Source organism: Martes martes (genome assembly GCF_963455335.1).
Source record: "Martes martes genome assembly, chromosome: X".
Lineage (NCBI taxonomy): Eukaryota > Metazoa > Chordata > Mammalia > Carnivora > Mustelidae > Martes > Martes martes.
The window spans coordinates 103,471,901-103,499,704 of NC_137897.1; the positions used below are offsets into that span (position 1 = coordinate 103,471,901).

The 27,804-nt window shown below is 40.1% G+C and overlaps 1 protein-coding gene across 1 annotated transcript in view; it reads left to right on the plus strand.

Annotated features, from left to right (window-relative positions):
- The window catches only part of STK26 (serine/threonine kinase 26), a 52,516-nt gene that overhangs the window by 21,274 nt on the left and 3,438 nt on the right, over positions 1 to 27,804 (plus strand). The window contains exons 3-9 of the mRNA XM_080794738.1: positions 10,653 to 10,883; positions 18,670 to 18,726; positions 23,210 to 23,318; positions 23,400 to 23,557; positions 24,737 to 24,922; positions 26,260 to 26,408; positions 27,471 to 27,564. Coding sequence (XP_080650864.1) covers positions 10,653 to 10,883; positions 18,670 to 18,726; positions 23,210 to 23,318; positions 23,400 to 23,557; positions 24,737 to 24,922; positions 26,260 to 26,408; positions 27,471 to 27,564 — 984 coding nt within the window. The remainder of the gene's footprint in view (positions 1 to 10,652; positions 10,884 to 18,669; positions 18,727 to 23,209; positions 23,319 to 23,399; positions 23,558 to 24,736; positions 24,923 to 26,259; positions 26,409 to 27,470; positions 27,565 to 27,804) is intronic.

The window sequence follows — 27,804 nt, forward strand, 5'->3', positions numbered from 1 at the left end:
TTGCCAGTGATACAAGGAGGGGAACAAAGCGACTTGGCTTTAATACCTCACAAATGCGCAGTGTCGAAACAGGAAGCGATTTAGAGATCACCGAGCCCACCTCTTTCCCTCATTGTACAGATGGGTTGTACAGATGGCGAAGCCAACATCAAATTGCTGAGTTCTCGTAATTTCCAGGATAAGCAAAATGAAGGCAATTTTGCCTGACCTCTCTGCTTTCTTTACCTCTGCAATACTTGTAAGAAACCAGACCTCCTTTTTCCTGTGGATAGCTGTAAAGTCAGAGAGAAATGAGCTAAATGATGCAATGGCATTTTGCATCCAGCATTTATTGTGATGATAGCCTTAGACTTTTTGGTTTATTGAGAAAAGAATGTGATTGTTTGCAGGATGTCTCCTTCCCCTTACCCGTGGTTATAATGAAAGGTTTAAGGGAACTGCAACTCCCAGAAAGTTAGTCAAAAAGACAAAATTAGTTATTTCCTTCCATTTAAGTGGCCTTAGACCTGAAGACGATTTACCTGGCTGAACAGAATAATCTGATATTTCTAGTTTCAGTTAAGATGGCAGGAATTTCAAGATCTATCTAGGAAATAGAGCTAATAAAAGCGCCTCCAGCTAGGATTCTGTTTCTTAAGGATTTCTAAGAGGGGAGAGACTACGGTGAAATTTCTTTTCATGCTTTTCTGCATTTAATTTTTTTTCTTTAGAAAAAATGTGGTACGTGGGAAAGTGACAGTAGAATCAAAGAGATGTTTTATTCTTCTTTACCCGATTGTGAATTAAACTGTCTTACCAACATGTGTAAAGAACTTCATTCTTCACATCCCAGAATGTGTCCCGCTTACTCCTTTGTTCTTTCCCTCTGCTCTGAGCTTAAGGACAAAGAAGAAAGCACGTTAGGAGGGCAGAGGAAGCTCTTCCCTTATCCTCTCTTGAGTAGGAGGAATTCAGATGGAGTATTTTTCAATTATTCTTTTGTTCTTAGAGGTGAAGTAGACTCAAAATTAATAAGGAGAAACTCCTCAAACTGCTGTGTTATTCATGCCGCTGTGTCAAAACCTTTTGTAATAATTTCAACGAATTTATCCTTTGCTACAGTGTTTTCCAAGTATTTTTGCTAATGAGGTACATTTAAAAATAGGAATAATAAACTAAAGGAAGGATGAAAAAGTACTTATAAACTTAATTTTATTTCTGCCTTATGAACACATTTTTCTTCTTGTTGTTGTGCACAAAATTGCTGGAAGTTTAAATTGTTGCTTAAGAGTACAAAATAATACCGTATGAGACCTTTGACTTTGTGCATTTCGCCAGTAAGACCAGGGCTGCCTCAGCCGTCTCAAAACTTCCTTTTAAGTGGTAAGAAAAGAAGGAGAGGCCACTGTGCGTTGATAAAATGCCGTGTGATGACCACAAGGAAGACCAGGGTTGTCATAATGACATTTTTTTTTTTACTACAGTTCATTTATTTTATTGTGTATACGTGAAACTGGGCAGTTTGACATCTGTGGTATGTTGCAAAAGCAAATCATAATGACCTTTGAGAGAGATACAAAAATGTGAGTGTGGCATAAAAATAGGCAAACTAGGAACATTTTCAGTATGCACTTAAAGTATTTTGAGCTCTCAAACATGGAAATAAAAACTCAGATGACTGACCACCTCAAGCCCAGCTCTCCATGTTTAATTTGAAACACATACAGACGTACCAGTTACTACCTTGGTTCTTATTCTGTCACATACAAAATACAGTGAAGCTAAATATTTTACTCCAGAAATCTAAATCACAGAGGTCTCTTAAGAATTCCATCAACTTTGTTATCAGATACTTGTAATATGAACCTGAGGTTGTACAAAGGAGGAAAACACTCTGCTAACATCACATCCTTCAGAAGTCTAGAAAAAATTATGAATTTCTTTTATTCTCATTATTAAAGTAATCTGAGTGTTCACATGGTCATGTGAACAGTCTCTGCCCTGTATAAAACCTAGCACAAAAATAGTATTTTTATTTTTGGACCATTTCATCAACCTCAGGCTCTTTTTAAAGGAACAGAACTGAAAGCCTTAGTGTTAAGGGTTATGAAAGTGTTAAGGGTTACAGTAAATCACTGATAAAGCTGGAATTGGAGCTCTTGGTTTCCGGACATTGGATCCTGTGGGACTCATGGTATGGAATACCATCACTACCTTGCCTCCCACACTCCAGAGGCTAGTCCATTCCAGATTAGTTATTGACATGGAAAAAAATGGGCCAGGGCCAAATACAGTACCCTTGCCTGAAAGTCAAGATTACATACAGGTTACTTCTCTGTTGATTTGTAGTATAAAATATTTGGTAAGCATGCATATCTGCAGGGATCAGTCAATTGCAGAGTAATTCCAAAATTGTAAGAAATCGTATCATTTGGAGGAGAGGAAAATTCTACTTTTTTTTTTTTTTTCAAAATCTTCTAGGTTTAAAAGTTTTCAGACTCTTTAAATGTAGGGATATTCCGAAGTAGACATTGAACAGTTATGTGCTCTGTGCGTGATGGAAAATAATTTTGGTTTTATAGCAGAAGAGTATAATTTAAATTACAAATTGGTCCAAGCTGTAGTGAAGGAACCTTACACTTAGGAGTCAGGGGACCTGGGTTCAAGTTGGGGCTTTGCCATTAGTTAACTACCTTACATCCTTGAACAGTTTCTAACCTCCATAAGCTACAGAGTTTTTTCCCCCTGTAAGAATAGATTTTGGATCAGATGTTTGCTAAGTTCCTGTTCATCTCAAAGATCCCGTCATTCTTTTAGTTTCAGGATTTCTGTTTCCCTTCTTAACCTTTCCCTACCTGTGCCATCATTTTGACTTAAGTGGCCTTAAATTTCATAGCTTCCATTTGGTGGTATTAGCCTGGGACACAATGGGCCTACAGCGAATGCTTGTTACTAATGGTGGTGATAAGGAGTTGGTGTGCATGACCTACACACTTCCTTCCAGCTGTAAAAGCCTGTGACTGTTCTAGTTCTATCCAGGGAGAAGTCAGTTGTGCCTGGATAATATATAGCACTTTAAAAAGATAGGTAGTGTCCTGCGGTCTTGAACACAAGCAGTGCTAAGAGGTGTATGGCTGTTGATTTTAAATCTTTATATACTTTTTTCTGGCAGTATCTTGATTAGGAAGAGCTCAGTATAACTTTTGAGGCAATGTTGATAGGGTAGTTGACAAATCTTAACATAGGCAGGCATCTTAGAACTAACTGCATTTGAGGCTCATGGAGCCCCTAGAAAATGATTTCGATGCATTCGACTTGTTAGATGACAAGTAATAGTGTAGACATGGAAGTATTCCAGAAAAGCGTTTCCTCTCTAGCTTGGGAGAACTAACCTGAGCAATTTCAATAGGTAGACTCGAGTCTTTAGTATATTGTTAGGCTACAGTTTTTAGTTACCCTCTGTGACTGTCCAGGCATCCTGAGTTCACTGCAGGTCACTCCTGGTGTTACAGTTAAGACTGCTTTGAAGGAGAGTAAGAGGTCTTCTTTTCTAAGCGGATATCATTAGCACATTCTTTGCTCATTATTTCCTGTATACCTGTCTTCATCCGTGAGTCACTGGTAGGCCTCTACACAGATCAGTCTTTGTAAAGTGCAGAAAGTATCATATAACCAAGAACATCCATAGTATGGCTTTTATTAAGGTAGGGAGGCAAGTGCAAAACCTATCTTGAGGTCAGCTTTGCTCAGCTGGGTTCTTAGTTCTTGAAGGTTCTTTCACTTGAGCTCAACCCTTCCTGGTTAAATTCTCCGAGAAATCTACCTTCTCTTCCCTAAATCTGTTACGTTTTTACTCTCAGCTGCAGACTGGAGGTTTTACTTTGACTACCTCAGATTCAAAGAAACTAGATTTTGTACCTTTGGGTTTTTTACCGCACCTTTGGGTTTGTTTTTTTTTTATTGCACCTTTGGCTTTCCAGGTCTCCATTCTGTTAAAACCTCAAGGTTAGGGGCACTTGGGTGGCTCAGTGGGTTAAAGCCTCTGCCTTCAGCTCAGGTCAGGATCTCAGGGTCCTGGGATCGAGCCCTGCATCGGGCTCTCTGCTCAGCGGGAAGCCTGCTTTCCTTCCTCTCCCTCTGCCTGCCTCTCTGCCTACTTGTGATCTCTGTCTGTCAAATAAATAAATAAAATCTTAAAAAAAAACCCTCAAGGTTAATTCTAATTCTGTCCACAGTTTTCTTGTTTCTCTAGATTCAGTTATTCTTAATGCCCCTGATGGGGTTCAGGATATGCTATCCCAAAATACAGCATCTTGGCATATTGAATATTTTAAGCTGAAGGAGTTTGAGGAAATAGAAGAAGGAAGGTTACTCTGACTGACTCTCCTCCTTCCATTCCTCCCTGCCCCTCTCCCCTGAAGTGGGTCTTAAGACCCTCATGTGGGAGGTGTTCTCATAGCGGACAGAAGGAGCATCCTTATCTCCAAAGACAAAGGGATGCCAAGAAGAATCTGAACAAACAGGCCTTGCTATGTTTCCCCCAGTTTGCTACATTTAGTTCATCCTCTTTGCCCTTTTCCACATTTTTTTTGCTCTTTCGTCAACCCTAGCATTAAAACACACCAGCTTAGGGGTGCCTGGGTACCTCATTGCATTCAGCATCCAACTCTAGGTTTTGGCTCAGGTCATGATCTTAGGGTCATGGGATCGAGCCCTGTGTTGGGTTCCGTGTTCAGCTTGGGGTCTGGTTGTCCCTCTCCCCTCTGCTCCTCTCCTGCTCATGCCCTCTTGCTCTCTCTTTCTCTCTCTCCCAAATAAATAAAGTATTTATTCTTTGTAAAAAGACCCATCAGGGGCACCTCGGTGGCTCAGTGGGTTAAAGCCTCTGCCTTTGGCTCAGGTCATGATCCCAGGGTCCTGGGATGGAGCCCCGCATCGAGCTCTCTGCTCAGCAGGAAGCCTGCTTTCCCCTCTCTCTCTCTCTCTCTCTGCCTGCCTCTCTGCCTACTTGTGATCTCTGTCTGTCAAATAAATAAATAAAACCTAAAAAAAATTTTTTTGAAAAGACCCACCAGTTTAACCATTTCTTTGAGTCTTCATTTCCTTATGGAGGATCCAGTATCATGTAAAACTTACATTAAATCAATGTATATGCTTTTCTTCTGTGAATCCATCTTTGTGAGTTTAATTTTCAGACCCAGCCAGGGACCTTAAGAGAGTCAAGGGAACCGTTTTCCGTCCCTCCACCCCCCTCCACAATTTGTACCCATTTTCTACTAGCTAAACTTTTACTCTTTGCCAGGGTTGACTATTAACTCAAAACGGTCATCAATTAAATCTGAACCTGTTATGTACCCTATTATTACATAGACCATACTGTGTTTTGGTTTTTTTAAGTGTTCAAAGATATATACACCAAGAGTATGGGAGATTGCATGCTGGGCTATCCCGCCTCAGTTTTGTGGCCCTTCCTGGGGCCCTGGCCTCCAGGTGGTAAAGGAATACACTGAAGTAATTACCCAAAAAACGCAAAAAAAGGTACGGGATACATTTTGTGTGTTTTGGTAAATATTACTTTTCTGGTCTTACTTGAGGTTAGACACTAATTTTAGAGATGTGTCCTTAGAAGTATTACAGACTAAATTTTTAAAATACAGCTATGTATATATAAATACCAAAGTCCCTTTGGTTTACTTTTAATCTCTACGTTGTCCACTTTTAGTGTGCACAGTTAGAAGAGAGCCACAGGCTTGCCTGGGGAAAATAGGGGTGATGAGTTCCCTATAATCAAGGATACAAATTTCAGATGTCTGCTCGGTAGTTCCCAATGCCGATGTCAAGTCTGGTGCCAGAATGACTGCATAGAAAGCAGTTTGGAGTACTTTAAAACACAAACTTATTGCTGGGCCCTAAGTTCAGAGATCCCAAATCAGTACTTTGGGGATGAGGCCTAGGTATCTGCATTTTAAAAGTTACACTGCCAGCTCTACTGTGTAGCCAGGACTGGAGAGCCCTTAGAGAACCCTTAAGAATCTTTGCAACCCTCTGATTCTGTGATTAAAGTGTGCAAGAAGCCTTCTTCCATCTGCCCCTGACTTTCCATGGTTAAGATGTCCCTTTTGGACATGCTGTCTTCATCTGCCCCTGACTTTCCATGGTTAAGATGTCCCTTTTGGACATGCTGTCTTCATCTGCCCCTGACTTTCCACGGTTAAGATGTCCCTTTTGGACATGCTGTCTTCATCTGCCCCTGACTTTCCACGGTTAAGATGTCCCTTTTGGACATGCTGTCTTCATCTGCCCCTGACTTTCCACGGTTAAGATGTCCCTTTTGGACATACCAAGAGTATTTCCATACTGAAAGCTTGTTGCTGCCCTTAGTTACTGTCTTAGTAGTAATGACAACTTCTGAGACTTAAATATGTAACACCGTACTTAGAGCCGAAGAGTTCAGATCCGAGCACGGTTCACTGAAATCCCTGAGGTGGACCTGTGAGGCTCCCATGTGCACAGACCGGTTTCTGTGGGGCCATATACGAATTGTCTACCATTAGTTGTAAAACCATGTGGAGTTAACGTAGCCAGTCTTCCCCTTTGCTGCTACTGACCTGAGAGCTCCGTCCTGTGCCATGGCTTTGAGAAGGCAGTGCAAATACGGATCTAGTAGTAAACTGGGATTTTGCAGTAGAGGTAGGAAGATTAGGAGATTTTAATATTCTTTGGAAATTCTTAATATTCTCTAATATTTTAATATTCTTAAAATTTGATTGGGATGCAGAGGGAGCCAACTTGGTTTTCTTAGAGACGCTGAAGAAGAATGATGTGAACACGTGGGCGAATACATTTCTTCATACAGGTTTTTTCCTACTGCATTGCTTGAGATGCTTACCATGTATTTGCTTGATTTTGCCCTTGCACCAAAAAAAAAAAAAAAAAAAAAAAACACCCAGGAAGAATACCTGTCCTAATAAAGATTTGGTATACTTTGGCTTGGGAAGCTAGTGGGATAGAAGAGGAAAAGATGAAAACTTTGGTATTATCTATCCAAGATTCAGGACTTGATAAGCAGGGCAGGGATCTCTATCCTTCTGAAGTCAAAAAGTGAGGTTCTACTTGGGAAAAGTTGTTTTCATGATCTCCCCCCCCTGCCCCCCAGATATTGGAGTTGTGCGTGACAAGTTTTCATCCCAAAATAAAGGAGTGGAAAGTGCAAGCATTGTGTAAAAGCTTTCTCTTTTCCTTTCTCCAACTTGGTATTCCTTGATTTAAAATCAGAAACTATCCCTGAGTTAGGATTCACTTCAGAGCTTGCTTAAAATGCAAAATGTGACTTGATGTTTAAATCTTTGTTCACAGACTTTCTGGAACCCATTTTATTATAGAACAGCTGTGTTCTCCCAGGGGTTGATTGTTTCAGTGAAATCCTTTTAAAACATGAATTAAGGAGATTAGGACTTAATCTTTGTTGCTTACAACAACAAAGAATCTTGTTACAAAGTAAATGAATACACTTCCTAGTCCAGAATGTGTTATCAGAAAGTGCATACTATATAGTTTTTAATCAGTGGTATGCTTACAACTTTCAGATTTGTTTTGTGATTATATCAGAAAAATGGAAAGATTTGTTCCTTTTATTTTTCCAAATCCACTGTATTTAGCAACTTACAGAGAGGTGAATCTGTCACCGACCTTGGCGGGTATTTTTGCCACAAGATACTGGAAAGACAAGAACCATCACCAAAAGTATGAAGAGGTAACTGGTGGTTTTGCTACTGTGTGATATTAATCACAGCAAAGTATAGTGTCTTGCTAAGAGAACACCAAGGAAATCAGTAATGATAGTACTAAAGTGTTAGAGAAGGTATATAATAAAATGTAAGTAGTAAAGACACATTTGCAGCCTACTGGAAATCTAAATTATTTTTTAAAGCCCGTATGGGAAGCTGAACATACATTTGTTCTGTGTGGGTACTGGAGATGGGTGGGGATATAACAAGTAGCTCGCAGTATCAGAGAGACTACTGCATGATGCTGCCAAGGGTACAAGCAACTTGATGAGAGACAAAAATAAACTTCGATGATCTTGTTGTCTAGTAACAGAAAATCTAAGGGACCATGCTGACTCTATAATTGTCTCCTGAAATTGTTGATCAGGTGAAATTGTAGTAAATGAACAGATAATGTCGGTCCAATTGACAGATTGGATATACAGCTTACCACACCTAGATAGCATCCTTCTATATTTTGAAGCATTTAAGTACAAATTAATAACGTGCCTTTTGGGGGAGGTTTGGAAATCCTGTGTTTCTTCTTGATCAGCAGTACGTATTCAGCTATAGGAGTTTTAAGGAAGGATATAAATATTGTGAGTCTTAAGTTCAGCTATATGAGTTAGGTAAGGATATAAATACTGTCTCATGAGAGGAACGTTTGAATTCTGAATTGTGTAAGACACAGGATATTTCTGAATCCGGAAGGGACAGTGAATTTTTGAATATCCAAAGCATTGGTTAACCTAAAAACCTATGCTTCATTCCAGATTTTATTATAGCAAAATGTTGACTTATTCTGGATTTCTGCTGCAAGATGAGTTGCGGGAGCTCAGCATGTTATCATTTCCAAGTGAGCACTTAGCACTTCAGCCATTGATGACAACGTCATACAAATAGGATCCCAAGCTAAGAGAAAAGACTCCTAGATTCTTGAGTCTTTTGCATTCTGTGATTACATGGTGGTTCAGGAGTACAGGTGGGGTGACTAAGATGTCAGAGCTGGAAAGAGGAGAGTGAAACGGTAATGTTCTGCTGGCAGAATGTTAGAATTTTAAGCAATTCACGTACTTCCCGCTCAAGTTAGCCCTTGTGTCACTATCACTACCCTTGCATTAATGTACAAACTCTGTCTAGTCAGCTGCTTTAGTCTAAGAATTACCTGCCCCCCTTTTTTGGAGTATATAATTCACATACAATGTTATAGTAGTTTCAGGCTTACGACATAATGATTCATTCATCACTTAGTGCTCACCACAGTAAGTGTAGTCGCCATCTGTCACCAAACGGTGTTATTGTAGTATTGTTGGCTCTCTTCCCTATGCTGGACTTTTCATCTCTGACTTTTTTCTTTTATAACTGGAAGTTTGTACCTCTTAATCCCCTTTATCTCTTTCGCCTGCCCCCCAAACCCCTTCTTCCCTGGCAACCATCCGTTTGTTCTCTGTATTTAAGAGTCTGTTTTTTGTTTTGTTTTATTTGGGTTCCACATACAAAGGAAATCATACGGTGTTTGTCTTTCTCTGTCTGGCTTATATCACCTAGCAGTATACCCTCTAGTTTCATCCACGTTGTCACAAATGGCAAGATCTGGCTGTTTTCTTTATGGCTGAGTAACATTCTATCGTATGTAACATCTTCTTTGTCCATTCATCTATCAGTGAACACTTGGGCTGCTTCCATATTTTGGCTATTGTAAGTAATTCTGCAATAAACAGAGGGGTGCATGTATCTGTTAGAATTAGTGTTTTCATTTTTTTTGGGTAAATAACCAGTAGTGGAATTACTAGGTCATATGATATTTCTTTCTTTCTTTTTTTTTTTACTTTTTGAGGAACCTCCAATACTGTTTCCCACAGTAGCTACACCAATTTATATTCCCACCAACAGTGCACAAGAGTTCCTTTTTCTCCACATCCTCGCCAGCACTTGTTATTTTTTGGGTCAGCCATTCTGACAGGTGTGAAGTGATGATATCTCATCTCAGTTTTGATTTGCATTTCCCTGATGATTAGTGATGTTGAGCATCTTTTCACGGGTCTGTTGGCCATCGGGATGCCTTTAGAAAAATGTCTGTTCAGGGGTCACCTGGGTGGCTCAGTGGGTTAGGCATATCAGACTCTTGATTTCAGCTCAGGTCAACATCTCAGGGTCTTGGGATCAGAGCCGACACTGGGCCCCGGAGCTCAGTGGGGAGTCTGCTTGAAATTCTCTGCCTCTCCCTCTGCCCCTCCTACCTGCTTGCATGCATGTGCATCCATGCGCACACTCTCTCTCTCTCTCTCTCTCATAAATAAATCTTAGAAAAAGGTCTACTCAGGTCCTTTGCCCATTTTTAATCAGACTATTTGGGGTTTTTTGGTGTTGGCTTGTATACGTTTTTTAATGTAATTTCGGTATTAACCGCTTATCTTAGGCATATCATTGACAGATCTCTTCTCCTGTTCAATAGGTTCCCTTGTCCCTTGGTTGATGGTTTCCTTCCATGTGCAAAAACTTTTTTATGTTGTAGTCCCAATAGTTCATTTTTGTTTCTGTTTCCCTTGCCTAAGGACGTGCATTTAGAAAAAAATGTTGCTAAGGCCGTTGTCAAAGTAAAAAGTACCTGGCCCTTTGGCAGGCAGCAGAGACAGCATTTGTTACAAGGGACTGTTTGTGGTAACCGGATCAGCTAAGCCCAGTTAGCGTGGGTGACCCTGTAGAATATGGACTAGCTGGCTGTTTGGGATTGTAATTGCTCTAACAAAGCACATGCGGAGAGTCAGGGGAGTTTGTATGCTTTTAAAAATGTGTTATTGTCCTTGAGATTTATTTTCCTTTCATGTAAAAAAAAACTTGATGCAAAACATTTGTGTTCTTTTCTTTCTTTCTCTCCCCGCCACCCTCCCCCGCCCCCCGCCTTAGAATAACATAGCTGATCCAGAGGAACTCTTCACAAAATTAGAACGCATTGGGAAAGGCTCCTTTGGAGAAGTTTTCAAAGGAATTGATAACCGTACCCAGCAAGTGGTTGCTATTAAAATCATAGACCTCGAGGAAGCCGAAGATGAAATTGAAGACATTCAGCAAGAAATAACTGTTTTGAGTCAGTGTGACAGCTCATATGTAACCAAATACTACGGATCATATTTAAAGGTAATGTGTGTGTTGTATTTTTTAAGTCATAAGGTATTTTCATTAGAAGTTTTTCTTTCTTTTTTTTAATTCTATTTTTTGAAAGGTGGTGTCTTAAATTAGGATTTGGCAGTCTTTGGCCTCCAGGCAGAATCCAGCTCCATTTATAGTGCCAAATAGACTGTTTTTAGATTTAGCAGCTGTATCCTGAATGCATCCCGGCACTCGGCTGCACCGTTACTCCACACCTGAACTCCGGGTTGACGAGGGAGCAGAAATGCAACTGGTCCTTGAGACATATCCTTTGTCAGGAAAGAGCTTTCCCCCTGGGCTTTCACACATTATTCTCAGTGGTCCAGTCTGTCTCAACCTAGAATTGATGGCATATGTAAGTATGTCACTTACTCCGTTGAGCTATTGTGGTTATATACACATCTTTCTCTCCCTCCAGATTATGAGCTCCTTGATGGCAGGGAATTTAGCTCAATGAGGCTTGGTTTTTACATCACTTAGCACGGGACATGGCACATCTTAAGTCCATGATAAATATCTGTTGAAGTAGAGTCAAATGGAATACTATCTGTTCTCCTCCCTCCCCCAGCGGAAGTTGGAATTTTAGTTTCCAGGATCATGGAATTAGCAGACACTTGAGGTCACGGCAGGTGGACATGGGATTGCATAACACAATACTCTTTGGTTAGTAAAACCCAAGAATTCTTGGGTTCCAGAGTTAGAGGTCAGGATCTGGGGGCGCCTGGGTGGCTCAGTCGGTTAAGTGTCTGCCTTCGGCTGAGGTCATGATCCCACAGTCCTGGGATTGAGTCCCGTGTCAGGCTCCCTGCTCAGTGGGGAGCCTGCTTCTCCCTCCTTCTGCTGCGCCCCCTGCTTGTGTTCTCTCTCTCTGTCTCAAATAAATAAATAAAGTCTAAAAAAAAAGGGATCTGTGTCTATTGAAATGTGAAGAATAAATAGAAAAATCTAGCTTTGGGTAGAAATACAATTACTTTAAAATTAAAAATTTGTATCCCCGTATTGTAATTTTTCAGAGGAAGGCAGTATTAGTTAGTTCTTTGCTTTTCAGGGTTTACGGGGCAGGGCGGAGGAGTCTGGTTGGTTGGTTGGTTGGTTGGTTGGTTAGTTTTTTGTTCACCTATCTCTGGGCCGAAAAGGGTGTATTTATAATTCATCAGGCTACTGGCCTGAATAAGAATTAATGCTATCTTTTTACACTCTGCTGACTGAATAAACCCTAGGATAATCTAGCTATATTAGTTATTACTTATTTAGAAATCATAAATTTCACTGCCTTTTTACGAAGCCTGTTTATTCTAATACTACATGAATTAGATGAATGTGGAATGAATGCATAGTAGAATAAATCCTTAAACAGGCTGTCACTGTGTGTCGTACAAGGCATTAGGTGCTGGAGATAGAAAAATGAAGAACCTGGGTGGCTCAGTGGGTTGAGCCTTGGGCTCTTGGTTTCAATCCATCAAGCCTAGCATCTGGCTCCACGCCCAGTAGGAGTCTGCTTGCTGATTCTCTCACTACCCCTTCCTTCCCTCCTTCTCATAGATAAATAAATCTGTTTTAAAAATGAATAACTCAGCCCTGCCTTTAAGGAGCACGCGATCCCACACTGCACTAACAGGGTGCAGATTTTGTGATTAAGTATGTACAGGGTACAGACCGGGCACAAATAAGCACGTAGTCACTTTTCTCATTTGGAGGGGAGGGCGGTGGCAGTTCCAAGAGGAGATGGTACTATTCAGTTCACTTCTCAGTGTTAGCCATTACTCTCTCTAATTGTACACACAATTATTTGATTCTTCGTGGCGCATTTTGCTTGTGAATTCTTACCTGCAAAACTTATTTAGCAGGTCAGATTCTTTTTAAGGAATCCTGAAAGGTCACTCAGTCTCAATATATTCAGGTTTCCCTCCTGATTCCCATAGCACACTTGGTTTGAGACAGCCTCAGGAATCTGTTGTTGTTGTTGTTGTTGTTGTGTGTTGTTTACAGATTCTGGTTTACTCTTTCTGGATTGAATCCCGGTGATTCCAGATCTACTCTAGAGCATGTCTGGTTTACTCTTTCTGGATTGAATTCTGGTAATTCCAGACCTACTCTAGAGCAAACCTAAACGTTTGCTATTCTTAGGCACCTGTAACAACAGATAAGCTCTCTTTGGTAACTGACTTAAAATATTAAATAAGCCCTATTCCAAATGGGTTATTCTGTATTATATTGAAAATGGGTACCAACATGGTATTGACTGTTTTCATTGGTTGCTTATAGCCTTTGTTGAATCAGACTCAGTACTCTTATGGAAAATGAACTATAGCTCTGTTTGTATTATTTATTCCTAAAATTTCATGTTTTTTAAAAATTCCCTTCATAGTGTACATGTACCAGTCACCCAATAAATACTTAATATTTAAAGAAACAAAACAGATTGTCATGCCCAAATCTTGATTATAGAATGTTCTCAGACTAGTGAGTGAATCAGGGCCATTATCCATGATGTCATCTTAAAGGATTAAACTGAATAATTTTTATCCCCTTTACCATCATTAATTAAAGTCTACAATATGAAAGACTACTTTGAAAAACGAGTCACTTCTTGATAGAATTGTAGAAATCCGCAGCCGGCTGATACTGATTATTCGTATCCTGAATGTATTCACATCAGAGTAAATAAATGCATGTGTATTGTCTCTCTCTGTATGTGCATATATACACACAGAAATAGCCTATGACTTTATAACCTTGTAATATTTATTTAAATGACCAACTTAAATTGACCGACTTATATGTTTTCCATTTATTTTAAAACATAGTGAGAGTCCGTAGGCTTGCTTTTCTTTAAACTAAACTCACATCAGATGGAACAGGGTTCTGTTCAATGCAGTCAATATAACTCAAGGCTACATCCTCTAAGTACCATCAGGGGCCTGCATTATCAATCGACTTAGGGTTTATTGTGGCGCATCCTTCCATTTCAGAAGACATGGGGGATTTTGTGAGTCAGGTTAATTGAGTACAGTAGGATAAGGGTTTTTCTCAGGTTGTCTTTACACAGGATATTGTACATAACCAAGACCTCACTGTAAGCCGGAGAAAAAGTTACTGCATTTGAGAGAAAATTATATGCTCTCTGAAACTGTATGCAGTTGTAGTGATTTCCTTGAAACATGCAGAAATGTACAAGGTATTCATTTTGACTGAACTCACTGTATAACTTCATTTTTAAAAACAAGAGTAAAAACCAGACAAACATCAGTATGACCACAGTATTTTCCTTTAATTTTAGTTCACTGCAGATTTTCTTGAGAGACAAAGTTGGTCTTTATGAAGAGTGCTAAAATAAGCAAACCCTTCCCTTCTGATCTCATAATATTGGAAAAATCTTTTATAATCTTTAAATATTTTTCTAGTTCGATGTAAATCTTAAAACGAAGCTCACTCAGGCATTGAATAGAATTTGAATCATGCCTTTATTTGCTGCTGAAAATCGCCTTTAGATTTCTGTTTATGTTAAGGAAATATGCCCCCCCCACACCACCACCTTGATACCAAAAAAAAAAATGATAGAAGTAAAATATTCCAGAACAGAGTCCAGTTTTGTGGCCTTCTCACTGTTTTTCCTGAGACTTTTGTGTGTGTTTACTCCCAGCCTATGGTGAATGTTTCTGGAATGTTCCTTAGTTAAAAATTGTGTTTTGGAGTTTTCTTATAAAACTTGAAGTAAAATGAAGAGGGAAAAATGTTCTCCTTCTTACAATGGTTTTTTTTGCTCAAAACAAATACAGCTTTAAACTTGAGATAACACAGCTCTAAGGAGCCCCATATTAGATTCAGTTTAGCAGACATTTGCTTTTCGAATGCCCTACTATGTATATTCCTTTCATTCTGCGTATTTGTCGTGGTCAGTCTCATCCACTCTGTTGTGACAGCTTCTTTCTTTTTTTAAGATTGATTGATTGATTTGAAAGAGGGCAGGGGCAGAGGGAGAGAATCTCCTGCAGACTCCATGCTGAGTGCAAGCCCCACGTGGGACTCAGTCCCACAACCCTGAGTTCATGACCTGAGCTGAAATCATGAGTTGGATGCCTGACCGACTGAGCCACCCAGGCGCCCCTAGGGCGACAACTTCTGAATTCACGTCTCTGGTTCTAGCCTCCCTCCTTAACCCCAGATAGATACATCTAACTTGCTTCGTATTACCCACTTATCTGTGGGTACATGAAGTACAGTAACTCTGACAAGGAGCAGTAGCATTTGAACAAGAACTTGAGCATAATTTTGGTGAGGGTGGAGTATAGAGAAGGTCTTCCATTTGGAAGAAAAGAACTCAAGGGTGGTAAGGCATGTGGCCAGATGATCTCTCCTGTCCCTTGTGGTTCTATAAAATTTTATGTGCTGTTTCTTCTTTATTGTGGTAAAATATACATCATAAAATTTACCATTTTAACCATTTTAAGTGTACATTTCTGTGGCAGGAAGTACATTCATGTTGTGCAGCCATCACCACCATCCATCTCCAGAACTTTTTCATTTTCTTCAACTGAAACTCTGTACCCATTAAACTGTAATTTCCCATTGTCTCCTCTCCATAGTCCTTGGTAACTCCCATTCTACTTTCTGTCCCTATGAATTTGATGACTCTGGGTTCCTTATATAAGTGGAGTCAGACAACATTTGTCCTTTGATAACTGGCTGACTTTAGTTGTCCATGTTAGATTATGTGGTGAATGTCATGATTGGCTAGGAGATTCATAGACCAGCCCATTTAATTCAACATGTGTTTAATACATAGTACAATAATCATCTCTCAAATACATATAATGGGTATTCAAGAAATTTTTTTCTATGAACAAATGAATCCCAAATTTCACAGTAGCCTTTGTCCCTGCTTTGGCCAAGTGTCTGTTTAGCAGCAAACAGTGGGGTTCAGTGGCCTTCTTGTGGGGTGGCAGAGATAACTTGTTAATACTAGGCTCCAAGTTCTCCCCAGCAAATAGTACGACTCTGGAGTCCTTACGCTTTTGGCATTCTGAATTTTGGAACAGAGAGCCATTTCCTAACCCCTGACCACCCATGTTGATGCAGGACTTTAAACTTACTCCTCCAACCCGTTGTGAAACTGTGTGGGTCACTTTATAAGTGGAGAAGTGGAGTTTTTCCTTCAGGGACTTCCTCTGCTTCAATGTGCCGGATGTACGGTCACGGTTTACAGTCCCTGGCTCTTTTGGAATTTTCAACCGGTATGTAGATATCATCTCAGCCTTTTAAATTATTTAAAAGCAAGCCAAACATACTTATTTGCATTCTCCAACACAAACATCTTTGCACAGAAATCAAAGGTAGAAGTTGTAGTCCTCCAAAAGAACACAAACATAGAGTCTAGGCTTTTCAGTTTTGTTTGGTTTGCAATTGGTGTTTTCCCTGAGGCCTGCTGTGGACAAGGAACCTGTCAGAAAAGGCTCTGTGGACGAAGCTTCCTTGAGCAGAGAAGAACCCCCCCCCCCCAGCCTCACTTCAGTCCCCACACCTGCGTAGCAATCTTTTGAAGGGCCAGACCTGTGGCCATCTTCTAGTGAGGCTTGTCTCCAGAAGTGGCAATCAGAAGGAAGCAGGCAGAAAATTCTGTCTGGCAGCTCTGGTTCCTTCCCTGCTGTTTCTAAAGAGCCCTGGTCCCACCCAGTGGCTTGCTTGCGAGGAGGAAGCCGCCTTTTTCAGATCTGGAAGTTGCATACTCACAACAAGCTAATAGCATTTTGAGCTCTCTGTGAATATGCTTTAGTGGAGAACAGACGGTAAGTTTCTGTTTTGAGTTGGTATCCCCCCCCCCCCGAAAAAAAGGACACACGTTGTTTCACACTCGGAAAACAGATGCTTTCATTCATGAAGAACTGTGTTTCCTAAGATCTTTTCGTTTGTCTTTTAAGTATCAGGTGAATCGGAAGCATTCTGAGTTCACGAGGTAGAACGTAGGGCTGATTAGAAACAAACTGGCAAAAGAAAAAATTCTCAGGCTATGCGGCGTGAGAACCACTTCTTTCTTCTCTTGAAAATCAACTATAAAGACACATGAGGTTGACAATTTTCAGGTTCTGAGGGCCTGATTGTAGACATAAAAACAAGTTACCTGAAGCATTCCTAGAGCTCTTTCCCCTTCCCCACTGTTAAGAGAACACATTTCCTCTCTTTCCTACCCTAGACACCGCCACCGGCAAAGACTCCTTCTTACTTCAGTTCAGGTTGTGATAGGGGAGTGGCTGTCCAGACGAGTTGTGGGGGGGGGTACATTGTTGCTGCCCACCCCCCGCCCCCCCGCCGTGCATCCTACATGGTGTCAGCATCCAGAAAGAAAGGAGGAATCCTTGCATATTAATTTAACCGAGCCCTTCCTCCCCGGGTCCCAATACTAAGCCTCTTACCAGTCCCTTCACTATAGTGTCACCCATCGTCAAATTACTGGGGTCCATTCTCTTGCCATGCTAAAGCCCCAGCCTCATGGGGACGGGTAGACATTTTGATTGGAACTCCTGAGTACTTCCTGGGGAGTTTAGAGTTTGATGGCTCCTGGCAGTAGCTCGAGAATCTTTATCCCACAGCTGGGGCTGTAAGGGTAAAAAATGTGTCCCTGGCATCCCAAGTTGAAGCACAACACTGAATGTGTTTTTCCCCTGGAAACATTATTAGGGTGTAAACAGTCGTTTCTCTGGCATTCTTTCTGCTACACTGTGGAGACTTTCGTGTTCAGCTCTCTTTTGTGGGGGACTACCCTAGGAACCTCGACATTATTTTTTATGGGAAAAGTGCTTGCTTTTCAAATTTGAAACACCTTACTTAAAATGGACTTTTAGAACACCAGCCATTCACAACTTGGCCCCTTGCCAGGATAGTAAAATCAACCATTCCACTTATAGTCAAATCTGGGGTCCCACAAAAATGCAGAGAATACCACTCATGAAATGATTTGGGGAGAGAAGTGTCCCTCGTATTTCAGGCTGTCGCTGAAAGAAAAGATTTAATGGTTGATTCCAATTTTTATCTGACAGAGCTGAGTGGTGCCTGTGTGCACGTGTGTGCACCTGATTGAAATTTACGTACTTCAGGTAACTTGCCCCATTCCTTCCTGTACAACTTAGGATGAAGTTAATTCTGGAATAATCAAGTAATCCTATGCTTTTCAAGCTACACACTCCCTTTCTCTTAGCCATGTACCTCAGCAGTAGGAGTTGGAGGCCAGGAGGGACAATATCCTTTCTAGGCGCCACATGTGTCCCAAAAATGCCCATTAATCATGGCTGATAGAAGTGGTACAGTACATGAGAACAAAAGCCAAAAAACTAAGGCAAGCTAACCAGTGTACTCAAACTCTAAAATCACATGGGAGGTACCCAGAAGCTCCGTTTAAAACTTCTACAAGTCTCCATATACCCCCTCGTTCCTTAATGTGACTATCTTTTCCTTTCAAAGTCATCCAAAATAATAATTTAAAGCTATGGTTACTTTATTCTGGGTTTTATAAAAATTGCTAATAGTTCAACAGTTAAAAAATAATAATAATTTGTTCTTCATTTAGCCCTATCACAGGCTGAAAAGGTTGAGAGGAAGGTCAAGACTCAGAACTTTACTTTTATTTGTAATGTTCTATGGAAAAATCTATGCTGGGCTTCAAACAACTAATTTTAAACTTGTGTCTTAAGACCAGTACATTAGTATGTCAGATTTAACATTTTATGCTAGTTATTTGGCTCAGGTTTACAATTATTAAATTGTTTCATGGATTTTACAGGGTTCAAAATTATGGATAATAATGGAATACCTGGGTGGTGGTTCAGCACTGGATCTTGTAAGTATTTTTAAATAATTACACACTTACACATCTGTACTTTAACTTTTTTCTTTTAACTGGCATAAGCAGTGGCTTCTGGGTGAGCTGAATGGTTGCTCTGGTAATATGTTCAAGTTAAACTCTTTAGTTCAGGACCCCTGTCCTTATGTAGATTGAGCTAGATTGCAGGATTGGGCATATTGCTGATATTCTTAGCATGTGAATGAAACATGAATATCTTAATGAAATAAAGCTCTGCAAATTAGGAGTGTATGTGGCCATTGCTATCAGTTTCGAGTTTTACTTTGCAAGGATTTCCCTGACAAGACAGAGTGTTCTTGGATTTTTAAAAATGTGATTAAACTGGTTCTTGGGTTCTCACCAAAGAGGCCTACAGACCCAGTTCCCTACAGAATTCTCTCTGCCCCTCTATAGGCCATTTGGAAATGTGATGGTATTTTTGGTTGTCATAATGACTTGGAAGTGCTAGGGCCATTTTAATGGGCAAAGATCAGGGTGCTGAAATCCTCCGATGGGCAGGAGAAATTTCACCCCATGAAGCTGTGATCACACACATAATCCCTTTGAGAAAACAGGTGGTTTTCTCTAAATTGGTGTGATTCTGTTATTGCTGTCCCCCCCCTTAAATCTTTATTAATACGACATTGTATTTAAAATTTAGTATGCATTACTAAAGGCAACTTTGTAAAGTAAGATGACCACTGAGCTGGCCTATAGGAGTTTGATCTTATGGGGCTGTCTTCATAACTAAATCTGTGCCTGTGAACCAGACACATAAATTCCTTAGACTTGGATATCCTATAAAACGAAGAAGTTATTTCTAAGTTCCCTTCTGTCTTTAATATTATATGACTTATATTTTCTTAGCATACTTCTGCTTTTGAAATTATAGAGTGTGCTGTTTCTAAAAATAAAGTGTTTTGATGATTAAGATCATCAAGTAATATTTTAACTCTTATTTTCAAGTGGAGATGAGTTTTCCCAACCGTGAGTGATTAAATATTTCTAAAAGGGTTTAATCCTCCCTGCCAATGACTCCACAGTTTCAAATAATCCTATGAACAGAAATGACTGTAAGAGATTTTCTGTCCTTTAAACGGCACCAAATTTAAAGCATTCTAAAGAAATGGTAATTAAACTTGACGGAGAGTCTCATCTCCTTCTAGGAATTCATCTCATTTTAATCAGTTGCTGAGTTAGGTAATCCCTCCTTGTGTCTAATCTAATTCTTACACCCTAAAGCTTGAGTTCGTTTTTTCTTTCTCTCCTCTCTAGTGATAAAACACAACTGGTGTTTCTTTGTATAATAATCCTTCGTGCTTATGGAGTTAGATCTCATTCTCCTCTTGAAGTTAAATGACTCCATTTCCATTTGTCTTGTCACAGTTTTATTCCACAGTAGTGTTTTCATTAGCGCTACAAGAAGCCTGCCAGTTGCTCCACGATCTTCCTCCTTCTACTTTTTAAATAGTTAAGAGCCCTTTCCAAATTGATCACAGTTACCTTATCTGGTCCCCCAAGGTGCTCACCATATCCCTTCCCTGTTCCGTAAAAAATCAAGAGACCTGGGTCCTCGTCCTCGTTCTACCATTGACTAGCTGGCTAATACTGGACAAGACATTGAACCTCTGTGCCTTGATTTCCTCAAATACTGAAAGAAGAAATTCAACTAATAATTGCTCGAGGCTTATTTCTCAATTTCAAGGACACTGTGATTGAATGATAAAGTTCATGTAACTGGCCTTTGTAAGGAGGGCGCATGATGAGAAAATGCGCCGTACAGACAAATGCTAGCATTTGGGGAATGGAAGAAAGGATTAGGTGGGAGGGAGGGCACTGCTATTAGGGACAAGAGGAAATAAGAGGGATGCTGGGCAGAGAGTATTTCTCACTTTAAGCTGGCGCCCAGCTAAAGAAGCATGATTACGATTTATAACTGACATCAACATTTTAGAGTGTATGGCTCAAGATTCTCTCCCATTGAAATAAAAAATGAGTTGTGTATGAACAGACTTTGTGCCTATTGTAGGTTATTTTATGGAATTGATCATACCTGACTTCTTTCCAAGAAGAATTGCGGTGGCTTACAACAAAAACTCATACAATAAGGCTAATAGAATAAAACAGGAGCACCAAAGAAAAAAGTTGGAAACAATATGCCAGCCTTAAGAGAAGAGGTAGCATAATGTACTGCCTTAGGACTGGCTGATTGGGACCGGCTGGAAGTCTAAAGGAGTGGGGGAGAGCCCCAGGCCCACAAGTATTATAGTCTGTGAAAGAGCAGATGTCCCTCTCTTGCGGACAATAGAGGCAAATTACCCAAGGCCGGTATGCAGCCCCGAAGGGATGGGTATTAGCTGTTAGAGACATTGTCACCGTCTTCAGTCATTGTGGAGAAGTTCAATTATGCACTCCAAGGCCAGTGAACCAAGATTTCATCATTATCTCTCCCAAGGTCATACGGCCAAAAAAAAAAAATAAAAAGTCTCTGTTGCATAGACTTTACCTTCGGTTTCTTTCCCAACTCCCCCTTTTTTTTCTCCTTTTCTCATTGTTGTCAACATGGCTAAGGAAACATTTTAACCACAAGCCTTGAAATAGTTTTATGTCTGATAATGAACCAGAAAATCCCAGCTGCAGCACCCCATTCCCATTTCCCTGCCATGGAGTCTCCCCCTCTCAGCCTCCCCCAGTAGCCCGTTCGTCGAGAGTCTATGTTTCCTGTATTTTAAACCTGTCCTAAATATACCCAATAAGCTAGTGGGTCTGTAGGACCCCTTTTCTGTTTGTTTGTTTTTTTTTAATGGAAATATATATTTTTTAATTTCTTAACTTAATACACTGGCTTATCCAGGCCGCTTTTGGAAGTCCTTCAGAATGACAAGTAGTATCCCTTACAGATCTTGCCTGATTTCTTAAACTGAGGGTATACCTCTTCTGCCCCCACCAACATGTTACGATCAGGGATACTAACTACGAATCCTTAGTATGACCTTGGTCTCTCACTTAGTAGTCCCTCAGAATTTCATTGCCAGCGATCGGTAAAATGCCATTTTCACCTTTGAGAACAACTTTAATCATATCTGTTTAAATAGAAACTTTTGGGGTGGAAGTTGATAGATTTATAAGTAAATAGATAATGTTACCTAGGAAAGGCACCTATTGAACTACGGACATCCCCGGAGTATACTGTATATCCAGACCACAGTTCATATTCAATGGTGAGACTGAAGTACAGAGTCTATTTTAAGCTGTTAAATTTCAACATGAAAGTGCCCTTTATTCAGAATAAATATGGTATTCATGAAAGATGAAATACACAAGGTGCCAAAGAGCTGTGAATCCCTCCCAGTGTGAGGCAGAGTGGGCGATGTTTGATTTTCACCACCTCTTCCCTCCTTCCAGCAAACAGAACTCTACCTCAGCTCTGACTTTAGATTCCCACCCTTTCCTGTAATAATATTGTACAGTCCACTGTTTGTGCTTTATGAGGTACCAGGACTTTAAAATAACCATTTATTTTAAAGAGAGATTTTCAGATATTCCATTACAAGTTCTCCTGAAACCTAATCATTGCTTTCCTTGTATTCCAGTTGGAACTATTGGCTTTGGTACAGGGATGGGGAAAGAAAGGCAAATGTGTTACATTTATTTGAAAAACCGTATCCCTTCACAATTTGATCTGTTGTTTTTTTTTTTAACAGTGAAAGTCTGAATAGATTAATTATCATATTCCTGGCTAACTTTTAAGTTTTAGTCTCAAAAATTCTCTCTGCTTTCCAAAGTGATTGAGATCCACAAAAGCTAAGAACTGTACTCTGGGCCGACTTACCTCAAAATCAGTTCAGTGTAAATGGTTAATCATTTAAATAGCCAACACCAAAATTTAAGTAGCTGATTTCTTTTTTTGTAGCCAAAAAAGAAAAGAAACCTAGTTCTGTCATTGTTTAAGCATATTTCTTAAATCTTGGAGGTAAATATTTAGGAACCCTGGGACTTGGAGCTAGTACAGAGGTCACACTGCTTATATTATCTTTCGAGATTAAATCTAATAATTTAAAAACCTTTTCAGGGGGTACCTGGGTGGCTCAGTGGGTTAAGCCTCTGCCTTCTGCCCAAGTCATGATGTCGGGGTCCTGGGATCAGGCCCCACAGCAGCCTCTCTGCTCAGCGGGGAGCCTGCTTCCCCCTCTGTCTCTGCCTGCCTCTCTGCCTACTTGTGATCTCTCTCTCTCTCTCTCTCTCTCTCTCTCTCTCAAGTTAATAAATAAAATCTTGAAAAAAAAAAACCCTTTCCCTTCGACTTAACTTATTTACTCTCTTCCCTCACCTTTCAAATTATTTCCCCGTTTGTTTCAGTGTTGGCTTAATAAGCAGAATTGCTTTGTATATCTAAGTGATTCCCTGATTTCACAGATAATACCGAGTTTGAACTAGATTGTTCAGTTGTGTGTAAAAGTGTGTGTGTTTCCCTCCTCAGCTTCGAGCTGGTCCATTTGATGAGTTCCAGATCGCTACCATGCTAAAGGAAATTTTGAAAGGTCTGGACTATCTGCATTCAGAAAAGAAAATTCACCGAGACATAAAAGGTATACAGAAATCTTATATGACCCTGAGAAACATAGCTATATTCTAAGGAAGCTGAGGTTTTTGTTTCTTTTTCCCCCCAGCTGCCAACGTCTTGCTGTCAGAACAAGGAGATGTTAAACTGGCTGACTTTGGAGTTGCCGGCCAGCTGACAGATACACAAATCAAAAGAAATACCTTTGTGGGAACACCATTTTGGATGGCCCCTGAAGTTATTCAACAGTCAGCTTATGACTCAAAAGTAAAGTGTTACTTGTATAAAACTGTTTTGTTTTTAATAATAGCTTTTATATCACATGCTATTCTATGTAAAAAAAAACGCCCTAATTCTCCTTCTTTTAAAAGTATTTCAAAAGCTAGTGTTTTATCAAGTCTTCCGCTAAATCATAAGTTCCTGTATTTGGACTCTATTCCTTCCCTTCAGTAGCCTTCCATCCCACTTAGAATAAAATCCAAGGTCCTTACTATCACATACGTAGTGGTCTATGATCTGGCCCTTGTCTGCCTTCCCCGCCTCATCTCCCTTCACTCTCCCCTATATTCTGTCTCCTTCAACCAAAGGGGCCTCCCTGCTATTCCTCAGACATATCAAGTGCCACTCCGGCCTCAGGACCTTTGCATTCACCCTTCCCTCTATCTGGAATAACCAATCAGGTCTCTGCTTAAACCTTACCTCACAGTAGGGGCACCTGAGTGCAGTCAGTTTGGTTTCCAGCTCTTGGTTTTGGCTCAGGTCATGATCTCTGGGTTGGGGGATCAGCCCCATGTTAGGCTCGGCACTTAGCATGGAGTGTGCTTGAGATACTCTCCCTTTCCCTCTGTCCCTCCCTTCTAAAATAAATAAATAATTTTTTAAAAAAAAATTACCTCACAGAGCAGTCTTCCCTAGCCATCCTGTGTAAAATTTCCAGCCCCTTGACCCCATCATTCATTATTCCCTTATCCTAATTTTACTCTTTTCTTCACAGAACCTAGGACCATCTGACATCGTACTATTTATTTACTCATGTTTCTTGTGTTGGAACACAAGCCCCTTGAGAGCAGGGATTTTTTTGTCTGCTTTATTCACCACCTAAATTCTCAGTGCTTAGAATGTGGTATCTGGCAAAACATAAGGAAATTTGGTCATTTTTTAAAAAAATACATGAATTCAATTAATAAAAATTTATTACATTTACATTATATTTCTTGAGACACTTTGGGTTTTTTTTTTGTTTTTTTAAGATTGATTGATTGATTTCCTCTCTGTCCCCAACGTGGGGCTCGAATTCACAAGCCCAAGACCCAAGAGTCACACTCTCTTCCAACTGACCCAGCCAAGTGCCCCTCTTAAGACATTTAAAGTCTTGTGACCCATAGGCTATTTCATGTCAGTCTGTTGGAATGGAATGTCAAGCTATTTTTTTTTCTCTTCTATCAGGCTGACATTTGGTCACTGGGAATCACTGCTATTGAACTAGCCAAAGGAGAGCCACCTAACTCTGACATGCATCCAATGAGAGTTCTGTTCCTTATTCCAAAAAACAATCCTCCAACTCTTGTTGGAGACTTTACTAAGTCCTTTAAGGAGTTTATTGATGCTTGCCTGAACAAAGATCCGTCATTTGTGAGTATATATTGCTATTACTACTGTTTGGTTTTGATTATTAAATCTGCATAAGCAAATGGGGTTTTTCTGCAGTGAGGGATACGGTGACTATGAAAATTGCCTAAGATCCTTCTAGGAACCGATTCTTCCTTCTCTCTTGCTAGTTCTGTTCTTCCTTTTCTCTTTCCCCTGTGTCTTTTGCTCTTTCTCATGGTCCCTAGCTCCTTTATTCTGTTGATCATTTCTTATTTCAAAGGGAAAGAAATTTGAGAACTAAAGTTCCTGTTATAGGAAGTCATTATTAAAGTACACATGTGGGACGCCTGGGTGGCTCAGTTGGTTAAGCAGCTGCCTTCGGCTCAGGTCATGATCCCAGCGTCCTGGGATCGAGTCCCACATTGGGCTCCTTGCTTGGCAGGGAGCCTGCTTCTCCCTCTGCCTCTGCCTGTGCTCGTGCTTTCTCTCTCTCCCTCTCTCTCTCTGACAAATAAATAAATAAAATCTTTAAAAAAAAATAAAGTACACATGTAACTATCCACAGTGATTTTTATTCAACTGTGTTTTCATTTTTCATGAAAAGTGATGTGTGCATTTCACTTTTTAAAGAATTTCATGTTAAGAAATTCCAGCATATGAATTTCTCAACTGCTTTTACCTGAAGTCTAGCGAACTCTACTCATTTACCTGGCAGAATTGATCTCAGTCGCTTTACTGTTTCTAAAAGCTGCCTGGTGACTTCTAGAAGCTAGAAGTGTACAAGAGCTAAGTTGTTGATGTAACTGTTTTTAAATTGAGAGTGAATATTCTGATATTAACAAAGCCCTAGGGGAGAAATAGCCCCTACAGCCCCTTGTATTTGCATTTAGATGCACTGTGAATTAATGGGTGATGGAGAAAGGATTAATCTGGGGATCATGTGTGTGTAGTTGATGATAAAATTACAGCCTTGCTAGTTGTCATCCATTTTTTCAACTTACAGTAAACATAATAAGAGTATTTGAAAGCACTATTTTGAAACATTTTTCAATTTTTAACTTACCTTCAAAATCCTGCTATGTGTTTCTCTGCTTTTGAGAGATTCCTGCCTGCCGGTTTGCTGGTAGGTAGGCCACCGCTTTGCCCACTGGGCTTAAACAAATTGGTACCAAGGTAGTGAACTTAATTTGGTTGCCTTGAACCACTTCAAAAAGTAGAATTAGCTGTTTATTGCCCTATGGCATTTTAGTTGTCCTCATGTTTGTAGACCTACTTTCCAGGTGTACCTTTTCTGCTTAATAATTGAAATAATTTTTTACCACCCTTTGTAATCATAAAGAGCCTGGAAGTATTCATGCATCCTTATTATTTTTCCCTAGCGTCCTACAGCAAAAGAACTTCTGAAACACAAATTCATTGTAAAAAACTCAAAGAAGACTTCTTATCTGACCGAACTGATAGATCGATTTAAAAGATGGAAGGCAGAAGGCCACAGTGATGATGAATCTGATTCTGAGGGCTCTGATTCGTACGTACAAATCATTTAATGTTTTATGTAGGTAGCTCATTCTAATATTGCCTGTCTTTTAACTACTATCCACTGTGCTTTCTCTAGCATAAAATACAAACCTTATTTTAGAGTTTTACTTTAGAAACTGTGGAAATCTTTTATAAATCACAGTCTGTGGAGTACAAGGAATTTGGAAACTTTTTTTTTCTTAGAAGTGAATTGCTCTTGTTTTAAATGGTCTCGGTCTAACCCCTAGTGGATACTTGAGTATATTACAAAATTTTGGAAGAAAAATCGATCAAAAGTGTTACATTAGTTTGCCTCAGGTGATAAGGTGCTATGTCTTCTCGTACTTAGCGGGGGTTGGGGGGGACCTGCAGAATCCTTCTGGAGAACTGACCTCTGGGCCTTTCCCACCCCTTGGCCACATACTAAACTGTGATCAGACTGATACATTTAAATATTCATCTATATATGATTTCTACCCCCCTAAAAAGTTCCACTGTTTTTCTAACTGCAGCATTGACATTGACATCTGAGATTCTGAGTCCGTAACTTAATGTAGACCAGGGAAGTCTGTAGGTCACACCAGAATTTACTCTTCTACTGGCTGAATTGGCACAGAGGCAACACGAAATTTCTTCCGATAATATTCTCAGAGTCCTGCATTTATGAGAAATTGCCCTACTTCTGAAAAGAATAAAAAATACCAGGCTCATTCTTGTGGCCTGTTGGTTTGTTGGCCATGGCTGTCCATGAACGTGGCCCATGGAACTTTAAAAAAGAAGCAAAAGCCACACTCCAAGAGATCCTGAACTGGTCAGTGGGGAGGGGTGGGGGCAGGCCTTTCTATGTGGTGAGAGGTCTCCACGTGCCATTCTGATGCACGCTTAAGATTTGAGGACCAGTGCCCTTCTTCAGTAAATAGTCTCCACCCAAAACTGAGAGCAGATGCTTTTAAATACTGTGATTTTTTTATATATCGGAACAACTCTTCAGAGTCTGGCTGCATTGATTTGGTATCTTCACCAAGCTGAGTAATTTAGGAACTTACATTAGTATTTTGGGCCATCTCTTTAGGGAATCCACCAGCAGAGAAAGTAATACTCATCCCGAATGGAGCTTTACCACCGTGCGAAAGAAGCCTGATCCAAAGAAACTCCAGAACGGGGCAGTATGTGCATGGCGGTGATCACTTTCTCTCGATAGGACTCTTGTGGACTAATGTAGTGAGATTGTGATGGCCAAAAATTACGAGAATTTAATACCCTTAAGTGCCCGTTTACCTCACTGTGTCCATAGAATGCTTCATGTGCCGTTAGTTTTGAGCTCATTAAGTAAAGGTCATGGGAGTCATTTAAGTGGCCATCAGTATGTTTTTAAATGCAACCTAGACATGCATAAACCCAGTGGG